The 27,836-nt window shown below is 39.1% G+C and overlaps 1 protein-coding gene across 1 annotated transcript; it reads right to left on the bottom strand.

Annotated features, from left to right (window-relative positions):
• Window positions 1-292: 292 nt before the first annotated feature.
• LOC122628087 (AT-rich interactive domain-containing protein 2) lies at window positions 293-27,836 on the bottom strand. Its single transcript, XM_043809918.1, has 18 exons — window positions 26,615-27,836; window positions 25,393-25,486; window positions 14,640-14,737; window positions 13,097-13,248; window positions 9,163-9,632; window positions 8,541-9,055; window positions 8,033-8,424; window positions 7,714-7,933; window positions 7,188-7,572; window positions 6,139-6,435; window positions 5,130-5,336; window positions 4,031-5,066; window positions 2,959-3,802; window positions 2,727-2,886; window positions 2,415-2,573; window positions 2,021-2,098; window positions 978-1,069; window positions 293-869 (listed from the first exon to the last, which is right to left on the bottom strand). The coding sequence occupies exons 1-18, from the start codon at window positions 26,704-26,706 to the stop codon at window positions 749-751; spliced, it is 5,412 nt and encodes a 1,803-aa protein (XP_043665853.1). The 5' UTR covers window positions 26,707-27,836; the 3' UTR covers window positions 293-748.

The raw sequence follows: 27,836 nt of genomic DNA, 5'->3' as shown, positions 1-27,836 counted from the left end.
TTGAATATGCAGAAGATACTGAAGATAAAGTTGATTTAAAGTAGATATTCAAATTCTGCAATGATATGAATTATTCCGTTGTGATAAATTCGCTAATATGCTGTGATTCCTTACTAACTTTTGACTATAAGATTACTCAAAAGTAAAACAAAGAGAGACAATAATGTAGCCATTTAACTGCAAGATGTGTGCAATTATAAGCAAATAATAAATTCCTAAGAGAAACATATCTGATAAAAAGATTTTTTACATTCTAGGTTCTTGGTGGCTTATGAAAAAACATACAATAATATTAATTAATAATTGTATAATATTGATTACAATTAACTATAACGTCCATAAAGTATTTTCTTCGCCGTTTTTGTACACGTTTACTAAAAACATTCGTCGCTTCTTGTTGAGAAAATAAATATTAATATTAAATCTGAAATATTATTTCGTTCATTATCACTGTTCTGCATCACTTCAACTACTGTCTTTGTTTCATGTCACTAGTTACAGTTTGTATTGTGGTCTAAATTGGCAAACTGACTTGCCTAGTAAGTTTATAGGCCTCTTTATATATGGAACATCGCTATGTCTTCTTTCAGTTTCTTTTCAGATTTTATACACAAAGACACAATCCGAAATTTCTCAAAAATCCATACTACCTTATAACTCCACTGTTTACCTTTACCAGCTGAATTTGAAATAACCAAGTCAATCGCTCCTCGGAAAGTTTAAGAGCTTAGAGGCCTGCATCAAGAGGTCACCTATGACTACTACTGCTCTGATCATTCATATCGTATAAAACTTGTGCGATCGTTCTTGATGATTCAACATTACTTAATGCCACACCTGCCAAATGAGGTTCATATGCTCTAAGATGCCTGAAAGAGAGAGAGAAAGAGAGAGAAAAAAAAAGAGAATATTTTCTTTATTATCATTTTCAAAGAAGTTCTTTCTATATAAAACAACATTAGTAAGAGAAATTTTACCTTCTACCATGTGTTGAGTATATGACTAGGTTTCTGAGAATAAGAGCTGCCGTCAGGCGAATACTTTTGGTCACTGGACCTTCGTTGTCATCCTGTAAAGAAAAGGATTTGAACTCTAATTATAATTCTATAAAAATTCTGTTCAACATGTAAAAGATTTAGAACAATGAAGCACACTGTATTATATAGTGCTAAAATATATGTTGCACACATTTCTTCTAAAACTAAAGGGTTTATTAAAACTAATGTAATAACAGTAAATCAAATAGTCCTTCTTATAGTAAATATTAAAGTAATATTATATAAAAACATGCAATATTTTATATTTCAGCACCATATATCGTTAAACATATTACAATGCTATTACAGTATATTTGAACGCAACATTAGTTATTGCCATGCTTTATTACAACACAATGATTATATTAATTTATATCATTATTAGCTTTTACATTGTATACATTTTCCTATGATAATCAATCGATGCCAATATAATAACAATACACACTATACTCATGACGGACAACTATATTTGAAGGAATGATCGATTTTTAATGTCTCTGATCATTCCTTAATAAAATTAAAGTTTCGTATATCTCTAAGAACTGTATAGCCTTGATAAACAATTGACATTACAGTGTATTAACACCGTAACAAAATAAAATTGAGATTTTTAAAAAATAAACTTTTATAATTGTTCTATTTAATAAATTTCAAAATGTCACTTCCCCCCCTAAAACAAAACTTTAATAATATAAGCAACTGCAATGATTGAAAATGCGTATGTACCAAAATTGTGCCAGCACCTAACAGAAGATGAACGGAATCACTTCGAAATAAATAAACAATTACAATAATTCTAGCTACGAAATGAAAACGAAATAAAAACCATGCGTATATACTCTGGATGGTAAACATTAAGGAATATAAATCAAAATGGTGCGAAAACAAAGAAGATAAAGCACACGTATGTAATACGAGCAGCACACGAGAGCTGTGGCTGTATTATGGCTCCAATCTTCCAATCTTGTACACGTTTTTACCTGTTCTGGTGGAGGGTTTTGCCCAGGTCTGGGAGAAGAAGAGCTTGAAGTGGCTGCAGCGGGCTTGGTTGGCCTCTGCTGCTTTGCCAGTAGAACAAGAAACTTAGTTAAGTTTATAGTCAAAAAAGTTTATAGATTTGAAGATTTGTGGATTTTAAAAGCACTTCTTAAAGTGGAGTTATAATTAAGAAATAAATCCTAAAAGAATATTCCAATCTCCATATCTGTTCTATCCTATCGAACTGCATATTAATTCGCATTATACGAAATTATCGCATATAACGGAACATAATTTCCGAGGAATGAAAAGTTCTAGTGTCTACGCTATTATCGTAAACGCAGAGAGAACTATGTTAAATATGTTAAGAGATATATTTGTAATCTTGCAGCTTACCATCAATTCCTTAGGATTCACGAATTCCAAAGCATGTCTTTTAATGGCATGGAATGCTGCATTCGGTGCATATCCAGGGTGATGAGGCGTTGAGGGAGTGGACGTAGATACTTCAGTTTTTCCAGTCACTGTTAATTGTTTTCTTCTAAGAGTCATTGCCTGAGAAAATGTTTACAAATAATTTTCGAGAATTGTAGATGTTGTATCAGATTTATAAAATCGTATGTATAACAATTATATGATATATATATATATATATATATATATATATATATATAATAATTATAACAATGATATGATCAATTGACTTACATCAGAATTACAGTGCCTATCGAATAAATGCGTCATTAAAGAGAATCGACGTCTCTTTAAAGCATCGCAACTGCCCCATAAGCACAATATTTCTTCTCCGCCAGTTGGACAATGAATTTCACACACATGAAGAAAAACTTCATGGGGAGTTTTAAATTGCCTATAGGAATACGTAAAGTTATTTTGAAATGAAAGTATATACGAAATAATTGAAATAGGAAAAGTAAATTACCTTAGACAACCTCGCCATTCACACAGATATGCGTTAGGATCAATTTTAATAGTGATAGTTTTATTCTCAGATGGAAGTTGACTCGTAGAAGGTTTCGATTCTGGCTCTGTTGAAGTCGAAGAACTTACAGTTTTTATAGCCTTTATTGTTGGTTTAACTGAATGTCCATGTGTCGCTGCTGCTTGGTGAGGCGTAGTTGGTCTTGTAGGTGGTGGAGTCGAAGCAGGAGTTGGTGTTACGACCCTCGATGGTACACTAGCAGACACTGGATTCTGTTGAGCCATCGCAGGTATCGTAACAGTTACAGTATTTGGATTAGTTTGTGCTACAGAACTATTAACTATTATGGAAGTCTGTGGAATTGTGGCTGACGTAGGTACCAACGGAGGAGGAATATTTCCAAGAGCTGGACTTTGTAAAATAGGACGTGGAACCTGAGTTACAACAACTTGTTGTCCTTGAGGTGTAACAGCTACCATTTTTTGTGGTGTTGGTTGAGGCGCAGCTTGTGGCTGTAAAATTATAATAGTTTTTGTGCCAGTGCCTTGTTGTTGGGTTGTTTGAGCAACGAGAACTGTCTGTGCTTGCCCTTGTACTAAAGCTGTTTGTGGTTGAGCCAACACATAGTTTTGTCCAGGAACACCACCAGATACGACATATTGCAGCTGCCCTCCCGCACTTTGTTGTAACAGAACTTGTGGCTGTGTTTGCGCTTGTCTTCCTTTAACGGACGTAGCAGGAATTATAACCTGATTATTTGATTGAATCGTTTGCTGAACAACTATTTGTCGTGGAGTCGCTACTATCAATTGTTGTTGATGCTGCTGTTGATGCTGCTGTTGATGTTGCTGATGATGTTGCTGTGACTGCTGATGTTGATGCTGATGATGATGATGTTGTTGTTGTTGTTGTTGCTGCTGCTGTTGTTGCTGCTGCTGTTGTTGTGGTTGTTGTTGTTGTTGCTGATGTTGCTGTGGTTGTGGTTGTTGTTGTTGTTGTTGTTGTTGTTGTTGTTGTTGTTGTTGTTGTTGCTGCTGCTGCTGTTGTTGTTGTTGTTGTGGTTGTTGCTGATGTTGCTGTGATTGTGGTTGTTGTTGTTGTTGCTGTTGCTGTTGCTGTTGCTGCTGCTGCTGCAGCTTCTGCTGCTGTTGCTGTTGGTGTTGTTGCTGACTAATTTGTCTAATAAATATGCGAGGCGTTTGTTTCACGATTGAAGAAGGTTCTTCCTTGTTAACGTTCACTTGTTCATCGAGATCAGTTTCATCTTCTATGCAATCAGCAGCAAGAGCTGCGTAAAGATTTGCAGCAGTAGATGAAACTGTTGCTTTTTCACTGTCTTTGTCATCTTCTTGTTCTTCCGATTTTATACTGGATACAGTAGATTCAGCGGTTGTTGAATCAACAGCAGGATCAGGCGACGTAGTGCCATTAGAATATTTTGGTTTCTTTGCATCCATCTCATCAGATTCACTAGCTGCTCTTTTTATTCCTCTAGGAGCTTCAATTAACGTATCTTCGGATACTTCTGTCTGCATTGTATTACTTTCTGTTATATCATTTTTTATTTTAATATCAGTCGGAGATTCTTTTAATACCTTTTTAATATGATTTTCAACCAAATCCATTCCTTTTTCGTTGATTGAATTCTTTCCAAGAACTCCATTTAAAATAGGCTCTTTATCTACCTTCCTTTCCAATAAATCGGCCAACATCATACTTTGCAACGGTTTTTCCTTTGAACTTATGCTAGATGAATCTTTGGATGATCCATCATCTTGAACATTAATATCTATGTTAGTTGGTACACCATTTAAAAGTATTCCTTCAAAACTCGTTAAAGAATTATCTTCTTCAGCACCAACACAGGAAAAATCTCTACTACCACCTATGCCACTACTAGAAGCCAAAGAATTGTTCGTTGAATCAGAATCTTCAGCAATCGAAGTACACATACTTCGTTGGTTGGACTTGTTTGTACCAATTGTGGTGGAGATCGGTGGTTGACAAACCTTTACAATCGAGGATATGTGATTCTCAGTTGAATTCAAAATTACTGTAGTTGATGTTACGATTTGGTTGAGACTTTCATTTACATCATTTACTTCAGTCTGAAATATATTATTTATATAAATTCAGCCTCAGATATCTACTATAATAAAGTCTCCTCTTACCTTCTCACAATTGTTAGTCAAAACATATTTAGCTCCATTAAGTCTCTGTATTTTTTTGGCAGGAATAGCTGTAATCACTGGTTTTTGTTTAGAGTTCACAGAAGCTTTAGGAAGTATTGTTGCTGGGGTAGCTGCAGGAGCTGCGGGTTGTATCACGCCTGTTAACTGTTGTTGCAGTAACCTTTGCTGCTGTTGACGTTGTGCAACCTATTAAAATACAATCAATATTAAGTAATATTGAAATACTTATCGTTTATTTTTCTTTTTCTTTCTTTCTTTTTTTTACCGAATTGTACAGCCCTACTTAATTTATCTTCGATCGCTATAATATATTTAGTTTCATATTCAAATTTCATATCCGTTTATGTGGTCGCTTTAAATTTATAATTATCTCAATTTTCATATCATGCTATTGTTAGTATTCTGCTTATAACTGTCTCGGTTTACTAGGCACAAACTCACTCTGTTAAAGATCATTAATAACCTACTTATTTCGTATTTATCAAGGATAGGATAGGACTTTTTGGATTGAGATTACATTTTCAAAAAAGTAACAAATTTACGTCACGATAAGAAAAATCAGCACAACACACAACACTACATCATATACTCATTCACTAATAAAACAAAAGGAAAAGAAAAAACTGTGATCAAAATACATACTTTTGCATCGTTTACCTATTTTTTCTATAATAAAGAAGATCATGTACTTTTGTTTTATGATTTTTATAATACTTGGAGATTATTATGACATCTAATATCATTTCTACAACATCTGTAATATAAAATTACAGAAATTGTCAAATGATAAACTGAAAATTAATGAAACAATACTTTAGAAATACTGTCAACAAATTATTCTTAACACATTTACTTTATAAATATATAAAAAAACACTTAAATAAGTATGCACATTACTCAATTAGACACAATTTGATAAAAAGTACAATGTACAATACTTTTTAAAGTTCTATAAATACTACTTTGTCGTGTTAATGTACAATTATACCTGGTTGCTTGTTATTAGCTGGTTGGCACTGATGCTGGATGCGATGCTAGTGGTAGTGTTTGTTACACAGGCAGTAAGGGTAGACACACAAGTTGCAGCAGCACTGGACATGCAGTCACTGCTGGCTGTTACCTTGGTAGCCAAAAGGCTTTTTATTATAGAACTGGATGTAGTACTACTTCGGTTATCTTCTTTTGTTACTACTTGGACAGATTGGGAGTGTTGCTGCTGCTGCTGTTGATTTTGGGATCCACTGGCCAGCAATGCTTGACTCAGATGGGGGTGAGATACTGATACCTAATTGACAGTAGTCATATACAATTCTCACCACTTCGACAATGCTCAAATATAAAGTTTAAAATAGATAAATTGAATACATGCTGAGAGAACGAATGAAGTAAATATTTATGTAGAAAACATGATATTTGAATTACATAGAAGACACAAAAAGTATTATTTCATAAAAGTATCATTTATGCTTGATATAAAGTACCATACCATTCTTTGATAACCATTCCATTTTTTGATAATTCATAACATTGAAACAGTATTGAAAAGATATTGAAATAGAATGTAATCTAGTTGGATTATTATGTTTTGTAAATGGCAAAGAAGTTGATGAGAAATTCTGCTGTCTATTTCAACGGTGTTAATTTTAGCGTAGCTCTACGAAATAATTAATATAATAGAAAGAAGGTTTTTAGTTCTGCGTTACCTTATTATTAAGAACAGTCTACTATGCAACACAGTTTCTGTTTTCTAACACACCACACACAAACATACGCGCGCGTGCGCGCGCGCACACACAAGGAGAGACACAGAGCAATTTTCATATCTAATATTACTGATGTGTACATATGTGTATATATAGACACATAATTTTGCATCGTTCCAGAAAAGCATGCAATATAATATATTGTACCATAATTAGGAAGGAATTCTAGCATATGTTATAAGAAGCCCACATGTATAGCATCATGAAACTACGACCAAAATGTGAGAACCAAGGTCATGAACGAATGGCATACAGATCTAGGACTTGGACCCACCTGACTTTTAGAATCAACCTTGGTGACTGGATTTTGGGATTGATTTGACGTACTGGAAGAAGGTGGTTTTGGGGGGGCAGACAACTGGGCTTTTAGAATGGGAGATGCAGGGGCTGGAGTTCTGTGAACTCCAGATGCAGGATTGTCTAGGGCCGTGCTATCGGGAGCAGGACTTATATTCTTGATTGTACGCTGTTGTACGGGAAGCACCTTTACTGGAGTTGTGTTGACCGCTGGTATCGGAGCTGTATTAGTCGCAATTACAGTTTGGCTCGGATAAGTTACTTGGCCTGGTGTAGCCCGTACACGGATTCCTTCGTAATACTGAGTACCAGTTGATTCTCCTTTGAGTGGATTTGGACCAATAGTTCCCCCGAACACTGACCTACATTTGTAGTTTCGATTTTAATAGGATTTCATTGCTTTTAAAGGTATTCATTTATTATTATTATTATTATTATTATTATTATTATTATTATTATTATTAAGATAAATAGTCAGTTAATTTATTCAAATCTAGATATACCTAACACATCTGGGAAAATGAAGTGGCGCGATTACTCCTCTCCTGCCGATCTTCGTACAACACCCGAGATATTTCTTGTAAAGTTCCTCTTGTTCTATACGTATGCCTGGTGCAAGCTCGAAGGTAGCTCTTAACCATCCTAAAGCGAATTGCTCGTTCTCCTGAATGATTTGTTGATGCGCGTGTTGTTGTTGAAGCGCATTAGCTGTCTCTACTGCTTCTACAGAGAAAAAAGAAACAACAAACAAACACAAAAGAGTGAAATTCGATGTAAAATAAAGTCCACCATTGATCGTGGATTATACATGCTCGTACATACTGTGCGTTGTAGATTTGCTTGAAGACGCAGGTGTATTAGGTCTAGAAGATGCTGGACTAACTGGAGCCGACGTAGCGGTAATCGTAGCTGGAGTAGCTGGCACGGGTGATGATGTTGCTGACGCAACCGGAGTAGTGGCAGCAGCAGCAACAGGAGTATTCTGAGACGTATTCGAAGGTGTGGGTATAGTAGATACAGTTTCTACCACTCTCATCAAAATGCAAGCTTTTGGACCATAACTCTGTGCTTCGACGGTGACAAGCGCGACCAATGTATCGATAGCTCCACGTACCCGCGCGACACTAGTACACGGTCTTTCGCCCAACGACGTTAAAGCGTACAAACACTCCAAAGTATAAACTAAAAGAGCTATATCACTTAGAGCTAAAAACCTAAAATGAAAGAAAAAGAAAAAAGAATTATACCACGTTCAGTTCTCAACGACAACGAGATATATATATATATATATACATACATACGATCTATGATAAAGAATTAGAAAACTTACCTGCAAATAAGTTCATACACGCTATCTTCCAAACCAAACGTAACGATTTCCTCGTTACTATCCTGTTGACTGATCTTATTAAGCACCTCCAAACAGGATATAACGATAAATCTGTCTTGCGACTCGATACCTTTTGCCACACAAGACAGAACAACGTCTGTTATCCTTTCGCCAGCTTCTTTTAAAACGATTTCGTTTGCTATATTTCCTAGTATATCGAAACCAAGTTGATGCAAGTTACTCCATCTTGCTCTTATACATAACAATACGAATCTCAAAAAACATCGATTCCTGCTTAGCACCGCGGCATTCTCCGGAGTGAAACTGAGATTTCGTAAGATAGACGCTATCTGTAACACGCGTTGACCGTACGGATCCTGCGTGCCTAACGTTCTACCGACGCAAAACAAGTCTTTATCCTCTTCTTCAAACTTTATCGAATTTTGATTCTGATCTTTAAAATTCTCATCTTGATGAGAACCAATAGGATCTAGACGTGAACAGTCTGGAAGCACCTGAAACGTTTGCGACGAAATATCGTTATTATTTTACTGTTCTTATAAATATTTATTTTACCCACATCTTCGTTAATCCGAAGAAAGAAAGAAATCTATTGTTTTACCCCATCCACATCCATCGACGTGACCGTTTCCTCGTTGTCTTGGACCGTTACCGTCACTTTATTTTGCTTCTCTTTCTCTAACGTTTTCCGCCTGGAGAACGTGTGTAAGCTCGTCGATGGCTTCTTCATAAAGGTTTTCTCGTTCGTAAGGTCTATCACGTCTTGCGAATCGAGTACGTCCGACCAAAACGAATTGATAGAATAGTTCCTCACACGAGAATAAACCTCGATGAAAAGTTGTCGCGTACCAGGCGAATCGAAAACGCCAGCGTGCGCAAGCAGGATGTTCACCAAACGTGGATACTTATCGAGACGTAACGTATGTTTCCCTTCGTTTGACAAAAGCGTGCAAACATTGATCGCGAAGTCTTGTTCGTTTGGAAGAGGCGAAAGAAGCGACAATGCCAATTTGTCGTAGTTGGATGGTTTGTAAAGATCGGACGAAAGACCATTGTAATCGCGAAGAGATTCTGAAAGGAAAAATCATCCGCTAATATTAAATTTTGCTCGATAAAATCCATATGCTAGTTTACATATATGTATATAAACTAACACCGTTAACAGAGATTAATAATACCAGCAATAGAAATCTCAACGAGCACCACCACAAGTTTACCTTGGATATCAAAGAAATAAGAAGGTCGAACGTATAAATACGTTAGAGTCATACCAAAAGTCTCATTACGATGCAATAAAAGATAAATTGTACGATGCATTGTAAAAAATATTCAGCGGCTATATATTCAAAGTTGATACGTATCGCGTATCGATAAGATTCCGTTGGAAGAAATAACGAATGTTCTATGCCACAAAATAGGGAAGAACGATTATGCAGACGTCTATTGCTAAAAAGCCTTTGTTTGTACCTAGTACGAAAATTTATTCGCTATATAGAGACCGCACAACGCTTCCTAAGTAAAACAGCTTTACGGTATCGCATCTAGATAGCCCGTCGACGAGAGGTCGCGTTCAATAACCGCAATCGCTTCACGTGCAATGCCTATCAACCACGATCGTTACGCTCGAACTCTCTTACTATCTTGTCCACCAGCTGCCATTAAATATGGTAGCGTAGTAAAGGTATCATTATATCGACTCATAACGACAGGAGTTCCAAACGCCTTCATCGCCAGCATAACGATGTTCTTTGTCCCTATTCAAACGATATCTACAAGATCTTCTTTCCAAAGAGAAATTCAAAGATTGACGATCATACGATTATAATAAATCGAAGCTCGTTGATGTGATAAATTTGAACGTCGCTTGGGCGGTCTGCCAAAATGTTTGGCAGGAGAGGTAGAAGAAATTTCGGAAGACGAGAGATTATGGAGACTTACGTTAGTCTCTTTTCGATACCAAAATAGATAAAAAAGATCGAGATAAAAAAAAAGCAAGAATCGGTCCCTATTTATCATTTTGTATGCAATTGTCTATTTGTCTTTCGTCTATTAAAATCGGCATTATTTTTTGTTATACGATAAACAAAACAAAAAGAAAAAAAGAAAGGAAAGAGAATAAAGAACAGATAAATAACGCGCGCGTGTTGTGTGTACGTGTGAAAGAGAAAAAGAGAAAATGACAAGAGATCTTATTTCTTCTCAATATCGAACGAGGATATTCACTGGAAGGATATCTATAGAAAGTAAATTATCATTAACAGAAATTAATAATAATTTTGTTGCGTTTGTTGCGTTTGAACCTGATCAGACATCAAACTGGGTTCTGGATTGTGGAAACTGTATTGGGTCGAATCATTACAGCTCATAGGCTCGGTTAGCGTCTGGCCGGTGCATCGAGTGCATCGGATGCATAGAATGCGTCATCGATTGGCAGTGGATGTCGGCGCGGTGCGTAGACGTCACGCAGTCGAGGCTGAGACGTCACCGGGATTGCTTTACACCGTACGCGGCGAACGCGATGCGACATTCGCGCACAAGGCACTTCGCACGCGCTCGCTGAACTGGTGGGATCAAAATCGAGAGTCGCAGCAGAGTCACGCAAGCGCCGTGAGTGTTCCATCGCGCAGGGAGAATGTCAAGAACTACTGCTCCTATCTCCCGCAAACGTTTATTGATTGCTTTCTCTTGTTCTATTCCCCTCTTGCTCCTTTTGCTGCCGCTCTTTCAGCTCCTCCACGAACTTCCATTCGTACTGCGCATTATCTCTCTTATTCCACTTGACACCAGACACTGCTCGAAATCATTTTCTTTTTTATGGAAATAATTATAATTTTACGACTACGTTGTAATCGATCATTGATTCATTCAAAGATCGTAATCTTCTCAATCATCCTAAGGATCGCATTGCACTTACAAATATATATATATATATATATATATATATATATATATATATTAATGAAATTCATATAAAAATATGAAAATGGAATAAAAACGAAGGCCTTGATTCGTCTAATCTATTCCGAGAAAATATTTGTCGATGCAAATATACTATCGGTTCCTCATATGTATGTTTCTAAAAAGAGACAGAGAGATAAGAAACGAAAGATAAAAAATAAGAAATCAAGGAATGTTGATCGGACATCTTGCTATGTAGCTTGAGTTTTTCTAACGAGTTTACAGAACCCCGGAGGAACCTTCAGATCATTCGTCTCTGCGCGGTTTGCGCTTGCGGAGATGAAAGGAAGGTGACGAAGCGAGGTGACAAAGAGGTAAAGAGAAGAACGAGTCGAGGGGGTTTCACCGCTTCTCCATACGAAGAAGAATTGTTCGACGTACGCGCGTGCGCTGCAAATATAGACCCGACGTATTTCTGCCAGTCGAAGCTCAGACTCAGCTTTGTGTATGCTCATAATTCCACACATACGTACTACATAATGTGTGATATGTATACATACATGCACATAGCACATCATATACGCGCCCGAGAGAGAGAGAGAGAGAGAGAGAGAGAGAGAGAGAGAGAGCGCGCGCGCGATGATTATTGCTCATTAAATTATCTTCCACGTGCTGTGTGAGCGTCAGATCTTTTCTTTGCATATATACCACGCACACGAACACATACACGCGTAACGCGCTCTAACTCCGTGAATATTCCTGCTGCTCTCTCTTTCTTATTCCTATGTTGAAACTTGGCAACTTTTACGATCAACTCAACTTATAAAAAAACGACGTACTCGTTACGAACTTCTTTTTTCCTTGTTTTATTTTTCATTTTTAATCTTTCTTGCGTTGCGTGGTTTATCAAGGATTATTTTCAAATGATTCCAATAATCAAATGTGTTAGCTAAAGTCTTGTATAAAAAAAAAGAACATTGTACATTATCATTGTAATGAACGAAGCTCTTTGAGTCTAAGAAAGCGCTCGGTAATGTGTTAATTCTCTGTACGTGTTGTCTCATCTTTTTCTCGCCTCTATCCGCTTCGTTCTGCCCATCTGTTTCCCTCAAGCGTACCGCAGGCAGCAGGACAAGTTCAGTCATTCTCACATATAACTGTGTGTGTGTTGTGTGATGTATATATGTATGTATGTATGTATTTATGTATATGTACATGTATATATATATATATCTTCTATACGTGAAAGTCGACGGCAATTCTCCATGAGAGAGCACGTCAATAACCCGTTGCCGCTTCGTCACGATAGATATCATGCATTTATGTAGCGTCTATATAGATATGCGCGATACGTACACGCATATAAGTCCTTTTCACAATGTATTCGGCGGGCGTTCACCTGTATCTCGCAAACACCTTTTAACAAATTTTTTACATCTTTGTGCCCGTTTAAAGACAATAATATATTAATAACAACCAACGAACAAAGAAATACAACGTTTAAGTGACAGAATAAAAATTCTCCTCCTGTGATGTAAAATCTTTCATATCTAACACAGATCTCCGTTAATATATTATCTCGATTAAATAAACTAACATGGTCACTGACGCGTAATTAAAAAATAGATCAAATTTACCTGCAACATTATGTTGATGATGATTATAAGTAAGAGGAACCGAATGTAATGCCCTAGCAGACCATTTCCGATGTCTGGAATCTTCGTCTTCATCGTCCGCTTGCTGTCCATCTTCTCCTAAGAAATGAACCTTTTCGTACCTGTCTAAATATCTGAAAAACATCGACCGATAGATATATAAATATAATGTTTTATAGATAAATGCTATGGGAAATTACTTTCATTTAAATATTCATTGATCAAAAATTCTGAATAAGGTTCTTTGACAAATAAAAGATCGATCGACAGACGAATGAGGCAGATGTAAAATATCAGAGATCCAATTTGAGAGACAAAGAAGCAAGCTCACGAGAGATGAAGTGAAGAATGAATCGGAAAGAGAGAGAGAGAGAGAGAGAGAGAGAGAGAGAGAGAGAGAGAGAGAGAGAGAAGATGGGGGTGGAAGAGGGAGAAAGGACACGATATCGTGGGTGGGCAAAAGAAAGTGGTGGGGGATAGGTGTAGTGAATCCATTCATGCACTAACGTAGTAGACTACGGAAGGTGCAGGCGGTGGAGCCAGCCAACCAGAGCCTGATTGGCGGTTGGTGGGTGCAGACCGTGCACGGATACTTTGACTACTGTGGCGGCATGGCAGTATCCGTGCGAACCTCAATAGCACTACATGTTCTTTAATTCGTTTCATTATAACTAGAGAATGTTAAATATATCTTTTTGTTGAAAGATCATTGTGATGATAGGAACAAACTTTGCTTATGTATAATTACGTGTGATCAAACTTTATGAGTACTACAAATAATTGAACATTCTACATTCTTCGTATAACGTGATTCTATGTAAAAATATTGTTATCTTAATGAGATTACAAAAAAAAAAAAAAAAGAAGAAGAGCCGAAAAGACTAATCCAAAGACACGTATATAAGTAAGTTTGAAACATCGTTATCAGGAATACAAACAACCGTCACGTTTCGAACGACGAATCGGTGTATCGCGATATCAGTCGGAGGAAGCACAGCGTCCTCGACGTTCGACGAGCTGGCGAGACAACAAGGTTGCAGGGCTCGATTGGAGAGAGAGGACAGCGACTGAGAAAGCACGTGGCGCGTCGGTGAGGCCGGCACTGAATGAATGAATGAACGTAACGTACGATACGATACGGAAAATGGTGGTGGGGCGGAGGACCAACGCCGATACTCGGTGGTGGTAGCGCAGCATTTTGCTGCTACCTCTGCTCTTGCAGACGCTCGCGGGCTGTCAGAGGCGGTAGAGCCGCTTTCCATCCGAGGGCGCGCGGCAAACCTAGCAAGCGTTGCACGCTCGCGCAAACTCTTTTTCTTCTTTAGGATTTTTCGTAATATAAGAAAGTATCGTATATGTGTTATGTATGAATATGTGTATATATATATATATATATATATGTATCCTTGATCAAACATATTGACCAAACACGATCGATCCGTTATCTACTTTTATTAAGAGATTCGAAATTTCCATACTTTTTTGTCAAATTCACTCTTGAAGACTGAACTACTAGCCCACTTACCGAAGGTATATTTGTTTGAGACCGATTCCACTGTTGACGCAGCCGTTCGGCAGATGAAATTGTTCGCATAGCGAAGCCCATTCATTTCTGGTATTCACCTGCAATGCAGAAATTAATATACCTTATATAAATGATTATTTTGTATCGCTGAAAGAAAAAGAATATATATGTATATTTACGAAGACATCCGATGATCAATTATTTTTGTAAACAATCAATCGTTCGTAAATATTATTGATATTATTGTAATCCTTTGCAGAACTTTTAAACAATAATACAATATCACATAGAATTTCCATATATATAATATTTCTCAAAAAAAATGTCTTCAAAACAGATCGAATTTAACGATAATCAAATAAATTGATTTTTAAGTTGCGCTCATTATAGAAACTTTTTCACTTAAATGTTCTTCACGCTGGCAAGACTATCGATTGATTCAGCTGAATAAAGAATTGTAAATATTGCGAGTTTGGTCGTTATAATAATTGTTTGTCATAGAATGAGTATATATATAAATAATGAAAGTAAGTTCGAAGTAATGAGAATTGAACGACTTTGAAGAAAGCAACAAGCTATAACGCAAGACTGAAAAAGGAAAAGATAAGTTTTCAACGGACTATAAATATATCATTTGACTAACAACTCGTTAATTACTTCGTAAAAAATCATTCTGCTACTGAGAAATGATTATGTTAGAAAGATTAATGAGAGAAGGGAAAACCAGTAGGTAATAACCCAAGTAATTATTCAATGTATTCGTGGCACTGCAAAAGCTATCAGTTGAAAGGATTTCAAACTTTCTGTAGCTTGGAATTACAATGGCTTTATAACAACAACGTTGACAACAAGACGAGAAAAACAAAGCTTGATGTATAACCAAAGCAAATAAAAAGTGTCGAGGGGTGGATGGAGGGGGTCAGGGGGTGGGTAAATCCAAACAAAGAGAACAAAGAGAAATTCAATAGGATAGAAATTTGTTTAGACACGCTGTAAAAGAAATTGCTCTGGCGTGTAATATAAATGAGAAGTAAAAGAAAACGGTTTTCTTTTTTGTTTGTTTCGAAGAGTAATGAAAACTAATCTAGCTATATTTTAATTTCTACGAAGAGAGACAGAGAGAGAAAGAGAGGGGGGGGAAGCTTTACCACACAGATATTGGGATGGTATCCCTTTCGAAAAGATTTTTGTGACCACGCCTGTGACACGTGCGACGCCAAAAAGTTGATGGTATCGAGCCACGGATGTAATTGTGGAGAGGCCCTTGGCAAAATATATCGAGGAGGGACGTGGATACTGGGTCAGTGCTCTCTGGATTCGCGCCCATGCCTTTGCTATTCTCGTCGTCGCGATGCCCCGAAGACAGAGAGACAGAGACAGAGAGAGAGAGAGAGAGAGAGAGAGAGAGAGAGAGAGAGAGAGAGAGAGAGAGAGAGAGAGAGAAAGCTAGAGCTTACCTACACCGAGAACGTGGCGCCCCGTTGTGGACGACCTCGCGACAAAGAATAAGGCGCATCAAAGCTGACCGATGAATCTCTTACCGCCATCGTCGTCGCGTGCCCAAGAACGAAAGTTGGTCAGGACGATGAAAACTCGCATTGCTGGGTCTCTCTCCTCGCTAGAGATAGATATCTCGAATGCACATTACTGTGTCTTTACTATCCTCTCTGAATAATAATCCGAAGAAGAAACCAGTAAAACGATCGAATCCCTGCATACTTTAACGAGAAATTCATTCCTATTTTGTATCGACCTTTTATACATCAAACTGATTGATTGAATCACTTAAAAAATTTGTTTCTTCGAGATTCTATATCAGAACTAGATTCAGCAAGTGGGACACTGTTGCTGTTACAGCATAGAATCCGATGGACGTTGATATAAAAATTCGACATATTGAATTGGAATCAATCGAGATAGATAAGAATCTTGAACTCTGGAAACTCTTGCGTTTGAGAAAAAAGAAACATATATGTTGTTTTTTTGTTCCGTTCTCTCCCTCTCCTCCTCTTGCGCCTATAATATTTATACCTTATTTTTTACTTATCGATGGAAACATTAAGTTCGTTCTTGATGAAGGACTCGGACGATATATACCACGAGCGTGACTAAACAATAAATGCATCTACACGCGAATAGATGCCTGGCTCGCTCGTAATCGTGCAACTTTGCTTGACCTTGGTAATGCAAAGAACGATGCGCATGCGCGTGAATGTTCTTCGAGAGCGTTGAACGTATCCACGTGTTTGGTTCGGAGGACCGCGCAATGAAAGTGTCTTTGGCGCCATGTGCTCTCATTGGGGTAGGACATGGTCTCTCTTTGCCTCTTGTCCCTCGTCTCTCGCTACGATTCTCATCGTCCCTCTCTTTCTCCTTCTCTCCCCCTTCCACTCGATTCTACACCCTCCCATTTCTCTCTCTCTCTCTCTCTCTCTCCCTCTCTCTTTATCTATCTTTCTTACTCCTGCCTATACCTTCTCTCGTATTACACATGTACATTAACATCCGCGTATTTTTGTTGACGACAAACTCACCATTATTTCAAATCGAAACAACAACAATATTTTTATATTTTCTCGTTAATTACTTTTTTATTGCAATGCGTTAAGAATTATGACTCCATACGTACAAGAGACTCGTCGAGCAGCGGAATAATGTTTTATAGATAACGCGAATCAATAACGCGGACTAAAGAGTTTATAAGATAAGTAAGAAATACGCAATAGGTTTTTACTTGTTGGGACGATACATTATATGATATACCGAACAAAGTACCAGACCGGAAATACTGCTGGTTTTCCAAGATCAGCAAACATAGAACGTAATTGAATTGCAAATAGGTAGTCATTTTCTAAGCACATCTCTTTTTTTAGATATTTCATAATTTTGTCACAATAAGAATTTATTTCGTATTTCTAAATTTTTGTATAACGTATCATTTATTATGATTGATTGTTAGTAAATATTATAGCGACGCTAGTGTACGTTGCAAATTAAATTAGTAAAAATATTATGTTCATGATGTATGTAAACGTCGACTCGTGAATATCTTTTACATCGATTTTGTAATCAAATGTTGGAATATAATTAGTATCTATGTACGTTTCCAATAAATACTGTAAATTTAATCTCGTGTTTATACGTGTCTAGCAAATAGATCGGTATATATTTATAATATACGTAATTTCTATCCTCAAATCTTTATGAAAAACACTATTGCTTGCCAACAAATAGAGAAATTGCTGGTGATGTTAAACGTAAACTTAAATCGAATACGATTGACAATGTATTAACTCGTACGATTTTAGACTTGTAATTGCGTCATAAATGTCCTTACATTACGTTACGTTATATTATAATTTAATTATATGTACAATGTATGCGCAAGCATCGTTAAAACCTGAATATAAGAATGATTAGTCAGTAATGAGTCACACGTTCAAGAATGTATTAAATTAAAGCACATCGTGTATATCCTCGAAATAATGCCATTGTTTTACTTAACGTGCCCGTCATATTCTGACCCTCCTTCTATGTACCCACAAAATCATATTACGGTCATCGTTAAATGGACAATGTATGTATCTTCGTATGAGTTCTCGAAGAAAAAGGATAACAAATAAAAAATGGAAAAGTAAATAGAAATAGAAAAAGAAAAAAAAAATAGAATTGATTTACTTTTACCGGGTCTTATTTAAAATAGTAACTTAATTAAATCACTAAAAGGAAGAAAATAAGAAAGAATAGATAAAAATGAAAAACTATCTGCCGTGGAAAACTTTTTTTAGTGGTACTGCTGCTCGTTAAACAGAAGTCGTTGTAAACCAACCCTTTCGTAATAGCAGACAAAGCAGAAATAGTTCTACCTACAGCGGTAAAGACTAATTATTTCTTCCCCGATTAAAATGCAAATGGCAAGAGATATTCGTATATCCAAGCGAGGTGAAATAAAAATTGTTGTCATTGGATTTCAACGTAATTACCGGCTATAATAATAACCCACGTACGGGAAGTCCGACGAAATGAATTCCTTGCGCGCATGCTAATGAAAGCTAAGAGAAGGTATATGTATCCATATATACGCGTTAGAAATTCAGACTCCTCGGTAATATTCTTGTGTCTAACGACCTATCATCAATGTCTAATAAAGAAAACTAGTTTTTGCGAGTAGATATATATATATATATATATAGTCAGAAAGATAGATATATATCCACTGATAGCTCTATTCTTAAGACTTTCGTAGTTTCTTTCAACCGAGCAAACAACAAGAGATACAGATTTTCTTCAAGTAAGCTCGATTTTTGGATCCTACGTATAGTTGAAGGAACGAATAGAATCGGAGGTCGTATCGAAGAACGGCCTTGCTACGAGGTTGAGGTCGAACTACTCATGCAAACAGAGAAAGAAAGAGAGAGAGGAGAGAAAGAGAGAGAGAGAGAGAGAGAGAGAGAGAGAGAGAGAGAGAGAAAGAGCGTGAGAGAACGAGAGAGCCCCACCACCATCAACAGAGTAGCACGTGGGCTTACAGACCCACGGCGCGACTGACAGTTCCCAGTCAGCTGATCGTCCACTAGGGGGGATCGAGGGGACAGGGAGCAGTGGTAGCAAGAGGCAGACGAGGAGGTGGAGGAGGAGGAGGTGGAAGAGAAGGATGAAGTGGGGGATAGAAGGGAAGAAGGACGGAGGGGTTGGCGACGCGCAGTCTGCTGCTGCTGCCGTCGTCGTCGTCGTCGTCGTCGTCGTCGTTGTCGTCGTCGTCGTCGTCGGTGGCGGCGGCGACGTCATCGTCGCCGTCGCCGTCGCCGTCGTCCTCGTCGACGTCGTCAACATCGTCAACGTCGTCCACCACTATCACCGTCAGCGTCAGCGTCAACGTCAACGTCAGCGTCACCGTCATCGTCGTCGTTGTCGTCGCCGCCACCACCGCCACCGTTACCGCCACCGCCACCGCCGAGTCGAGATCAGCTGATCGGCGGAGGTGTGCTGGTGACTGACTGACTGTGAACTCTGAATGGAACGAATGGATGAAGAAGTCTTCGCGTGCGTACACGTGCGGGGGTAGAGAAGCTGTCGGAGGGGGGAAGTCAGCGGTGCAGACCGGGGACAGCGAGGGCAGAGAGCCGGAGGGCGGTCGAGAGCGTATGCGCGCGTGTCTGCCTAACTATGCGCGCGGAACGCTCGTCGAGAGAAGAGAAAATTCTCTCTCTCTCTCTCTCTCTTTCTCTTTCTTCACTCTCGTGTTCACCCGATTCGATCAACAGTTCTGTTTGCAAAAGCTGATCAAATGATTCAGGATTTTGATCTCAGGTACAAAGAAATCTCTTGGTCTGTCTAATGATTCTTTCAACGAAAATTTTTATTTCAGACAATTGCTTCCTTTTCTTTTTGAACCATCATCTTCTTGTTCCAGTCAATTCTAATGATGAAAGTATTGATAAGAGCTAAGGATAAATGATTATTCAACTCTTAACCATTTTATAGGAAACATCGGCGTTTTGTCGTTAGTTGTGTGAAGTTTTATGCCGTGTAGTAATTCGTTGAATCGCTATAGTCTTAAGGAATATATTGTATCCATCGAAAGGAGAGATATTATTTGTCCCGGGTAAAAATTTAACCGAGGTTTAATAGTCTGTTCATTTAACGTTCAAGTGTCCCTTACAATATATTTCATCGCCGTCAATAGAAAAACATGTGCAAACACATGCGGGTACCATGTTGTGCAAACGTTGTGTGGTAAAACAAACAACGGACGTTCGTTTCCGTCGCCATAGCGGATCATCCGCGTAACCACCAAACTGTTGAAACTCGAGTATAATATAGTTTTCGGTAGAAACCAGTTTGATGATTTCATCGAACAATTTCAATTGGTAAAAAAAAGAAAAAAGAAAAAAAAATAAAGAAAGAAAAGAACTTGAATAATTTGAAAGAACGTGTAAGTTAAACTTGTTGAAAAGTATACGGGAGAGAACAGTGACCACAAAATGCAAATTTCTCCTCGAGCAATGCTTCATCACAAGTGGTATCATCCACTTAGCCCATTGATACCGATCATACGACAATGATTTCAATGTTATTCTTTTTACATAAATCCAAATGTAAAATAAGAACGATCGTTCTTGCGATCAAACGTAAGTGAGAAAAATTGTAAGGTTAGTGAAAAATTATATATGATGAGATAAAAGAAGGGAGTTTTTATAGTCGATCGTACGATAATCAATGTCGGATCTCGGAGTGATGTGACGTGGTATGGTTTTCCTTGGCAGTTGTCTTCCATCCGTCTCTTTCTTTTTTCGACTAACGGTGTGAGTCTGTCTCACACCGAGGCATAGCGATACACCACAGACCATTTCTACTTATCTTGGCATAGCGACGTTGCCGAGTCGAATTGCCACAAGTCCCACTCTCGGAAGTTGTCCGGTCTTCGTGTCTTGAGCATGGCAACATCGTGTGCGGTATTTCTTGTAAGTACTCCTCTCTTCTCCTTCGCCGTTTCTTCCCCTACTTTTCTCATTCTCTCTCTCTCTCTCTCCCTCTCTCTCTCTCTCTCTCCCTCTCTCTCTTTTTACCTCTCTCAGTCGTTCAGTGCCACGACCACTCAGACACGCGACATTTGCGATGAAAGTAGTAGGTGTCTTTTACCTATAGGCAAGAGGAAAATAAAAATGGGAGGGGAACGGTTTTCAGGAGAGCGGATCGTATGAGCAACAAAACGGTAGTGAATACGAATCTCGACCGTAAGTTACGTATACGTGTGTGCGAAAATCCGAGAGATTATCGTGCGCGCTCGTGCGCCAAACCGATGTAAGGGCATCGTTTGCTACTAAGGGAAAAAAAATTATAATTTCGAGATGAAACAACGATATGGTCATCGACCGGTGGCCAGTGTCCTCCAAGAATCGTATACTCCGAAGTAAAAATTTCATAACGTAATAAACACTTGTTCATTCATTATTTATGAACTAAACTACGGTAGCAGTATCGGTCATTTGGACGAAAGAGAATTAAATATAATCCTTATCCACGTTACACGTCCGTAAGATAAAAGCAAATGCTAATTATGATTTAGCGTAGCAATATTTCAAGAAATTCCATCATTACTTTGTTTATTAGATACATAGGATATATATAGGACGTACCGTTTCGCTAATAACATATATCTTTCTTTCTCTCGCTACTTTCAAATCGCCTAACGATCTTTCGTAAACCATAACTTTCTCCGATAAAAAGAAAATTCTTTCGATAGCCTAAAACAGCAAATGCTATGTATACATTTCAAGATATCCAAGGTTTGAAGCATTTTTTATGCAGTAGAGGTAAGAAAAGGAGCGGCAAGTAGTTGGCCAATTTAGGCAAAGGACAGTAAAGAGAGAAAGAGAGAAGAGAAGGGGAGGTATGCGATGGAGAGCGCATGCGTGGGACGAGCAAAAGCGGGCAACCGGGAATCTTTCCGTCTGCTTCGGTATCCGCACGGCGGCGGTTGGGCCATGTGTGACGCGCGCGCGGGATGGTGTGAGGTCGCTCTCCTTCCCTGGTTGAAGTAGGAGTGAAGCAGAACAACCGAGGGGGGCTGCTCTCCCCCGCCTGGGAGACGCGACGTTGCCGTATCGCTCGGCATAGCTCGAGCGGGTGGCGGCGCCGCCGGCAGCGACTTGGTATGTGTGTGGTAGGGCGCGGCGTTGCCATATCGACCGTGTCCTCACCGGGGAACGACGAACGAACGAACGAACGAACGAGCAAACGAACGGACGAACGAACTGACGAACGAACGAACGAATGAACGAACGAACGAACGAACGAACGACAAACGAACGAACGAACGAATGGACAGTCAGACGAACGAACCGATCTCTCTCTCTCTCTCTCTCTCTCACTCTCTTTCTACTCTTCTCTTCCTCCCACTTCCTTCGTGCCAAGTGCCTCCTGCCGTCTCACTCGATCGCACCAAGCGTGTCCCACGGCCACGGGGCAGAATCAAGGAGGGACAACGATGTAAGACGCCGATGCCGCAGCACCTGACTGACTCAGCATTACCGACTTCACGGCAGATTCCTCGCGTACTGCACGCACTCGCCTACGACAGCCAGACCAATGCCAGACTACTATGGGTGCGCGGCACGATTTGATGCACGCTCTCAAGAGTCCCAGACTATCTTCTCGCTTCGCGCCCTTGAACGAGTCATACTTACACCCTACGCCTTCTTTCTTTTTTCTTTCTTACTTCTTTGCATTTCTTTCATGTGCAAATCTTTCCACAACTTCTCTCCCGTTCTTTCTATAAAGTTCTCTGTTCTTTTTCCTAAGTCCTCTTGTTCTTTCTCTTTTTTTTTTTTTTATCTATGCTTTGTTCGGAATTGAGCAAGAATTAACGATTCCTCTTACGAATGAAAACTTTTTGAGGAGACGTTAATATCTCATCCAGTTTCTCTTCTGCCGTGCGCTGCATCGATCTCTCTGTTAGGATCGACTGTATCTCTGACTGTTACTTTCCTAACGAGGAAGTAAAATAAAACGTTTGGATAATTATGAAGTATCAAATTAATCAGCTTACATTCAACGACACTTGACAATTTGCATTGTACATATGCTTTGAGATTGTTGTACCGTTTGATTTGTATTGTTTTTTTTTTTATCTAATTATTTTTATCATCGAACATTAAAAAATTTTAACACCGAAAATTGTTCGATTATTCACAACTAAGAACCAGTTAAAGAGAAGCTTATTATATCAATATCGATTAGAACTTTTTTTATTTCTTTGACAAGTATTTATTTCTTAGGTGAAACTAACAAGTAGTGTCCTTCATTGATTACGTCAATATATTGTTTCATCCGTCTTACTGCAAGTCTTATACTTCGGGCCTAACGATTATAGTAAATTTTTAAGAAAATGTAAATAGCTATATGTGTTTAGGTTTCGAAGTTGGAATGTTGGATAATATTAGATTAGCGATAATTTATAAAAAAATTCAGCACATGATTGCGAATGGATATGTATGTAAGTTTATGTTGATTCCAGAAGATCCATAGTATATACCAAAATATTTTAGAACAATAATCTTTATTAAAAAGATATGATTAATAAGGAATGATATATAATTGAACAAATTTGTCGTAATATTTCTTCGTTGTGAAAGACCATGGGAACGCGAGCGCACGCGTGCGCGTGTGAATTACTAATCGTAATTATCGCAAGAGTGACTTCATCGAATTTACAATCTTATAGTATACTTAATTATGTCACATCAGGCCACCGATATAGTAGACATAACAATCGTATCGTTTGAAGGATATCATTTTGCTAAATCGAATATTTATCCACGCGCACTTTCACTTTGCACTTGTTAAAGAATGAAAATAACATTCAATGTTTTATATAAGTAGGATAAGAAAAAAGAAAAAAAAAAAAGAGAAGGGAAAAAGAAAGAAAAAATATCATAATTATGAATTACTCCATTACCAATGAACTCGGAGTTTGACTTCCGTAACAAAAGATGCATGAAGATGATTAAGACATAACCTCAAAGTCAGCGTAGATTCTAAGTGAATTTAAAGAGAAACCCGGATTGCGGAGAGAGTCCACTTCGAATCTATAGAATATAGTGGAGCTTCGGCTCGATCACACTTGTTGAGGGGAAGCCTTCGTGCACCACTGCCTCTATATCCTCCTCCTTCTCCCCCGCCCCCAACCGCCACCGCCACCGCCACCACCACCACCACCACCACCACTACCACTACCACCACCACCACTACCAACATTGCCTTCTCCTGCTTCTCTTCTTCTCACGATATTCTCTCTCGCTTTAGCTTTCTCTCTTTCCCCTTCTCCTTCCTCTATGCACCTCCTTCCCACCTTTGCCTCATGGTCTATCTTCCATTCCGTACTCTACCCCCTTCGCGGCCGACCTTGACCCTATGTCGTTTCCGCATTCTGCTAATGTTATGATTTAGGTGATAGTGTGAATCTAATCCGAATGTTCCATTGAAATTATTTCCCAAAGATAATAGCTTCGTTGATAAGTATCTTTCTTTGATATACTTTGTAATATCGTTTCTTGGAAAAGTGTACTTGGACATCAACGAGCTTGGAGGTCACTGACGGCCAAGAGATAGGAAACGGGAGCACCCAACTCGCGCTCGGTTATGTTATGTCACTTTGTCATCGCCTCGCGAGATAGATAGATACACGAGAAGCGTGTGCGTTTGATGAGCGAGCTTCTCGAAGTTCTCTACGGTTAAACGTTGACTGGATAAGAGGAAGTGAGAAAGTCTACGGTCGATAATTATCCGGCCGCCATAAGTGCCATGCTCGACAAAACGCCATTATTGCGCACCTTTATATGTGATGCGGATTTACTCTTTCAAGAGTTGGATCTTATCGATATAAGAATCTCTCCTATTAAGAAAATCTCGATGAAAAGAAGAATCTCGACGTATCTCCGCCATTGAGAACGTCAGATCGATGCTAACAAGCGATACCATTATGCGATACACATATTTAATAAAGGACATCTCCGTTGTAAGATCGTTTTTACGTATATCCAAATCCTCGTAGCTCCTTTCAATGTTTAACAGTAACACGTCACTCTGTCGAATCGAAAATATTCCTTTTATCTAACAAGTTAATCGATCCGTTAAATTATTAGTCTTATCTCTTTCTTTTATTTCCGACGATCAATAAGAAATAGTAAATCGTAAGTTGCAACGTTTTGACGTTTTAACTTCCCTTTAAGTAACGCAAACATGGACTCACCTTTATCCATCCACCACGGGCGGTAACGACGACGTACAACAAATACAGATCTATCTCCTTCCCACTGATTTTCGGAGACTTCCGAAATGGCGTCCTAAAATTGGAGAAAGAAAAGATCAGAATGGAATGCTACAATCGCAATGAACGAATTTATATAAGGTGTATTTATAGTTTTAATGTATTATCCATTTCTTATAAATAATAAGAAATCTGCGTACAGGATGACCTACATTTCTGTACGAACGTCATTTGTAAGTCTAACGAGAGAACTTTCTTAGAACATTATTAGATTTGTCGAAAGAGATTTTATTTCTTTAATCTTTATTACGAGAAAGAAAGGAAGAAAGGAAGCTTTTTTTTTTTACGTAAGACGTTTACGAGACAATCAAATACCACATCTTCGAGACAAATTCAAAATGGAACGAGAAACGCCAACGCCATCGGACATTTATTTAATCGCGCGTAAATAAGTCACCATTGACATCTAAAAATAATGAAAAGATCTAACGAACTAATAGTAGAGTCACGGTCGCATCGAAGGAAATAAAAAAATATCAAACGTGTATCGAATGACCATCGAGATTCGAATAAGGACCGATCGCGTCTAATTCCAAGTATACGCAATTTGAGAAAGAAAATATATTCGTAGGTAAACACATTTTTAAAGAAAGAACAAAAGACTGTTTGAATACGATGCCGCATTACGACAGAATAAATGACAAAGAATGATACTATGTAAAATAAAAGAACTGAAGATCCACACAACGTAAAGGCAACGTAAAGTAAACAAAGAAATCTGTAGGATGGACACGGCTCGAACGTTTTAAAATTCCCGCACATAACCTCAACTTTCTTACGTCGCGCGATCCGAATGCCAGCCGCTTGGTATATTTCTCTCGCATATAATCGGAAACTGATTCTAATGGAGAGAAAAGTGAATGCGTCGATATGTACGAAAGAAATTAGAATAAATGAAAAGAAATTAAAAGGAAGACAGAGCAAAGGAAGGTAAGTGACCGAGAAGCGGCGACGGAGTGAAGTAAGGTTCAAGTATGAGACATCCAAAATGCGAGCGAGCGAGAAAGAAAGAAAGAAAGAAAGAAAGAAAGAAAGAAAGAAAGAAAAAAGGAAAGAAAGAAAGATACAGCGATAGCAAAAGAAAAAGAAAGAAAAAGTAAAGGAAAAAAGAGAGAGAAAGAGATAAAAGAAAAAAATAATTTACCCTCTGGTTTCGTGGAAATGCCGGAGGTCCTTCATGAAGTTTTCCCTCTCCCTCTCGTAGGTGACGGGGTCCTTGTCGAGGATCTTGGCCATGATCACGGATACGACGACGGTGTAAGCGGCTCTCTGGCGTGCTAATCAGGGTGCTCTCCGGAATTACAACAGGGCGGCACGTAGGGGCACCGGATAGCAGGGTAGAGTAAAAAGGAGGTTTGGATGGGCGCGCATGGGAGCACATTTACGCGACGACGAACGTCCTGGTGTCGTGACGATGTCTGTTGTAGGTGCTGGTGCTGGTGGCGGTGGCGGTGGTGGTGTTGGTGTTGCTACTGCTGCTGCTATCGCGGTTGCTCTTGCTGGTGCAAAGCCGAAGAGCTGACGACGACGACGATAGCGTAGGTGATGATCGGTAGCAATGATGATGCTGTCGACGAGGACGAGGACAGTGGTAGTGGGACGACGAGGACGACCACGGGTCGACACGGGGTCGCGACCCGTTCCCGACAACATCGGGTCGTCTTGTCCTGGCCCCGGAGTGTCGGCCGGTGGCCTTTCTCTCTCTCGTTCTCCTTCTCTCTTTCTCTCTCGCGTGCTCCCTTCTCTCTTGTCCGTTCCGTATCCGAAGAGCGCGCGCGAAAGGCGCGAACGAAGAAAAAAAACAGCCGATGGACAACGGTGAACAACGGCGAACAACGATGACGACGACGATGACGAAAACGAAGACGACAACGACGACGACGACGACGACGACGACGACGACGACAATGATAATGATACGGCGAAGATGATCGTAGTATTAGCGACGTTGATGATGACGATAACGATAGCAGCAATGGTGCGGTGGCGGCGGCTTTTCTCTTCCGTACCGCCGCCCCCGGTGCTCATACGAGAGAGACGCGTACTCGGTGCACCGGACTGATCGCAGGCGTGGGGAAAAAACGGTGGGTGGAGACGTTTCTAGCCACCGTGTGGACACACAGAGAGAGAGTAATAGTGTAATAGTAGTAGTAGTAGCAGTAGCAGCAGTTTACCACCGCGTGCCTATACGAAAGAACGAGCTAAGCGCGCGCGAGTTTAATGCAATACGCCGCTCGAGAGGAGAGACGTTACTACTACTCTACGGTGGCGGCAGCGGGCACGTCTCGTAATGTAACACACAACGCGTTTTCGCGGCGCACCGTACCGAGCTTCTTTCTCTCTCCCTCCCTTCTCTTTCTCTCCCT

This window comes from Vespula pensylvanica, chromosome 3 (assembly GCF_014466175.1).
Source record: "Vespula pensylvanica isolate Volc-1 chromosome 3, ASM1446617v1, whole genome shotgun sequence".
Taxonomy (NCBI): Eukaryota; Metazoa; Arthropoda; class Insecta; order Hymenoptera; family Vespidae; genus Vespula; species Vespula pensylvanica.
This window is presented reverse-complemented; position numbering and strand designations above follow the sequence as displayed.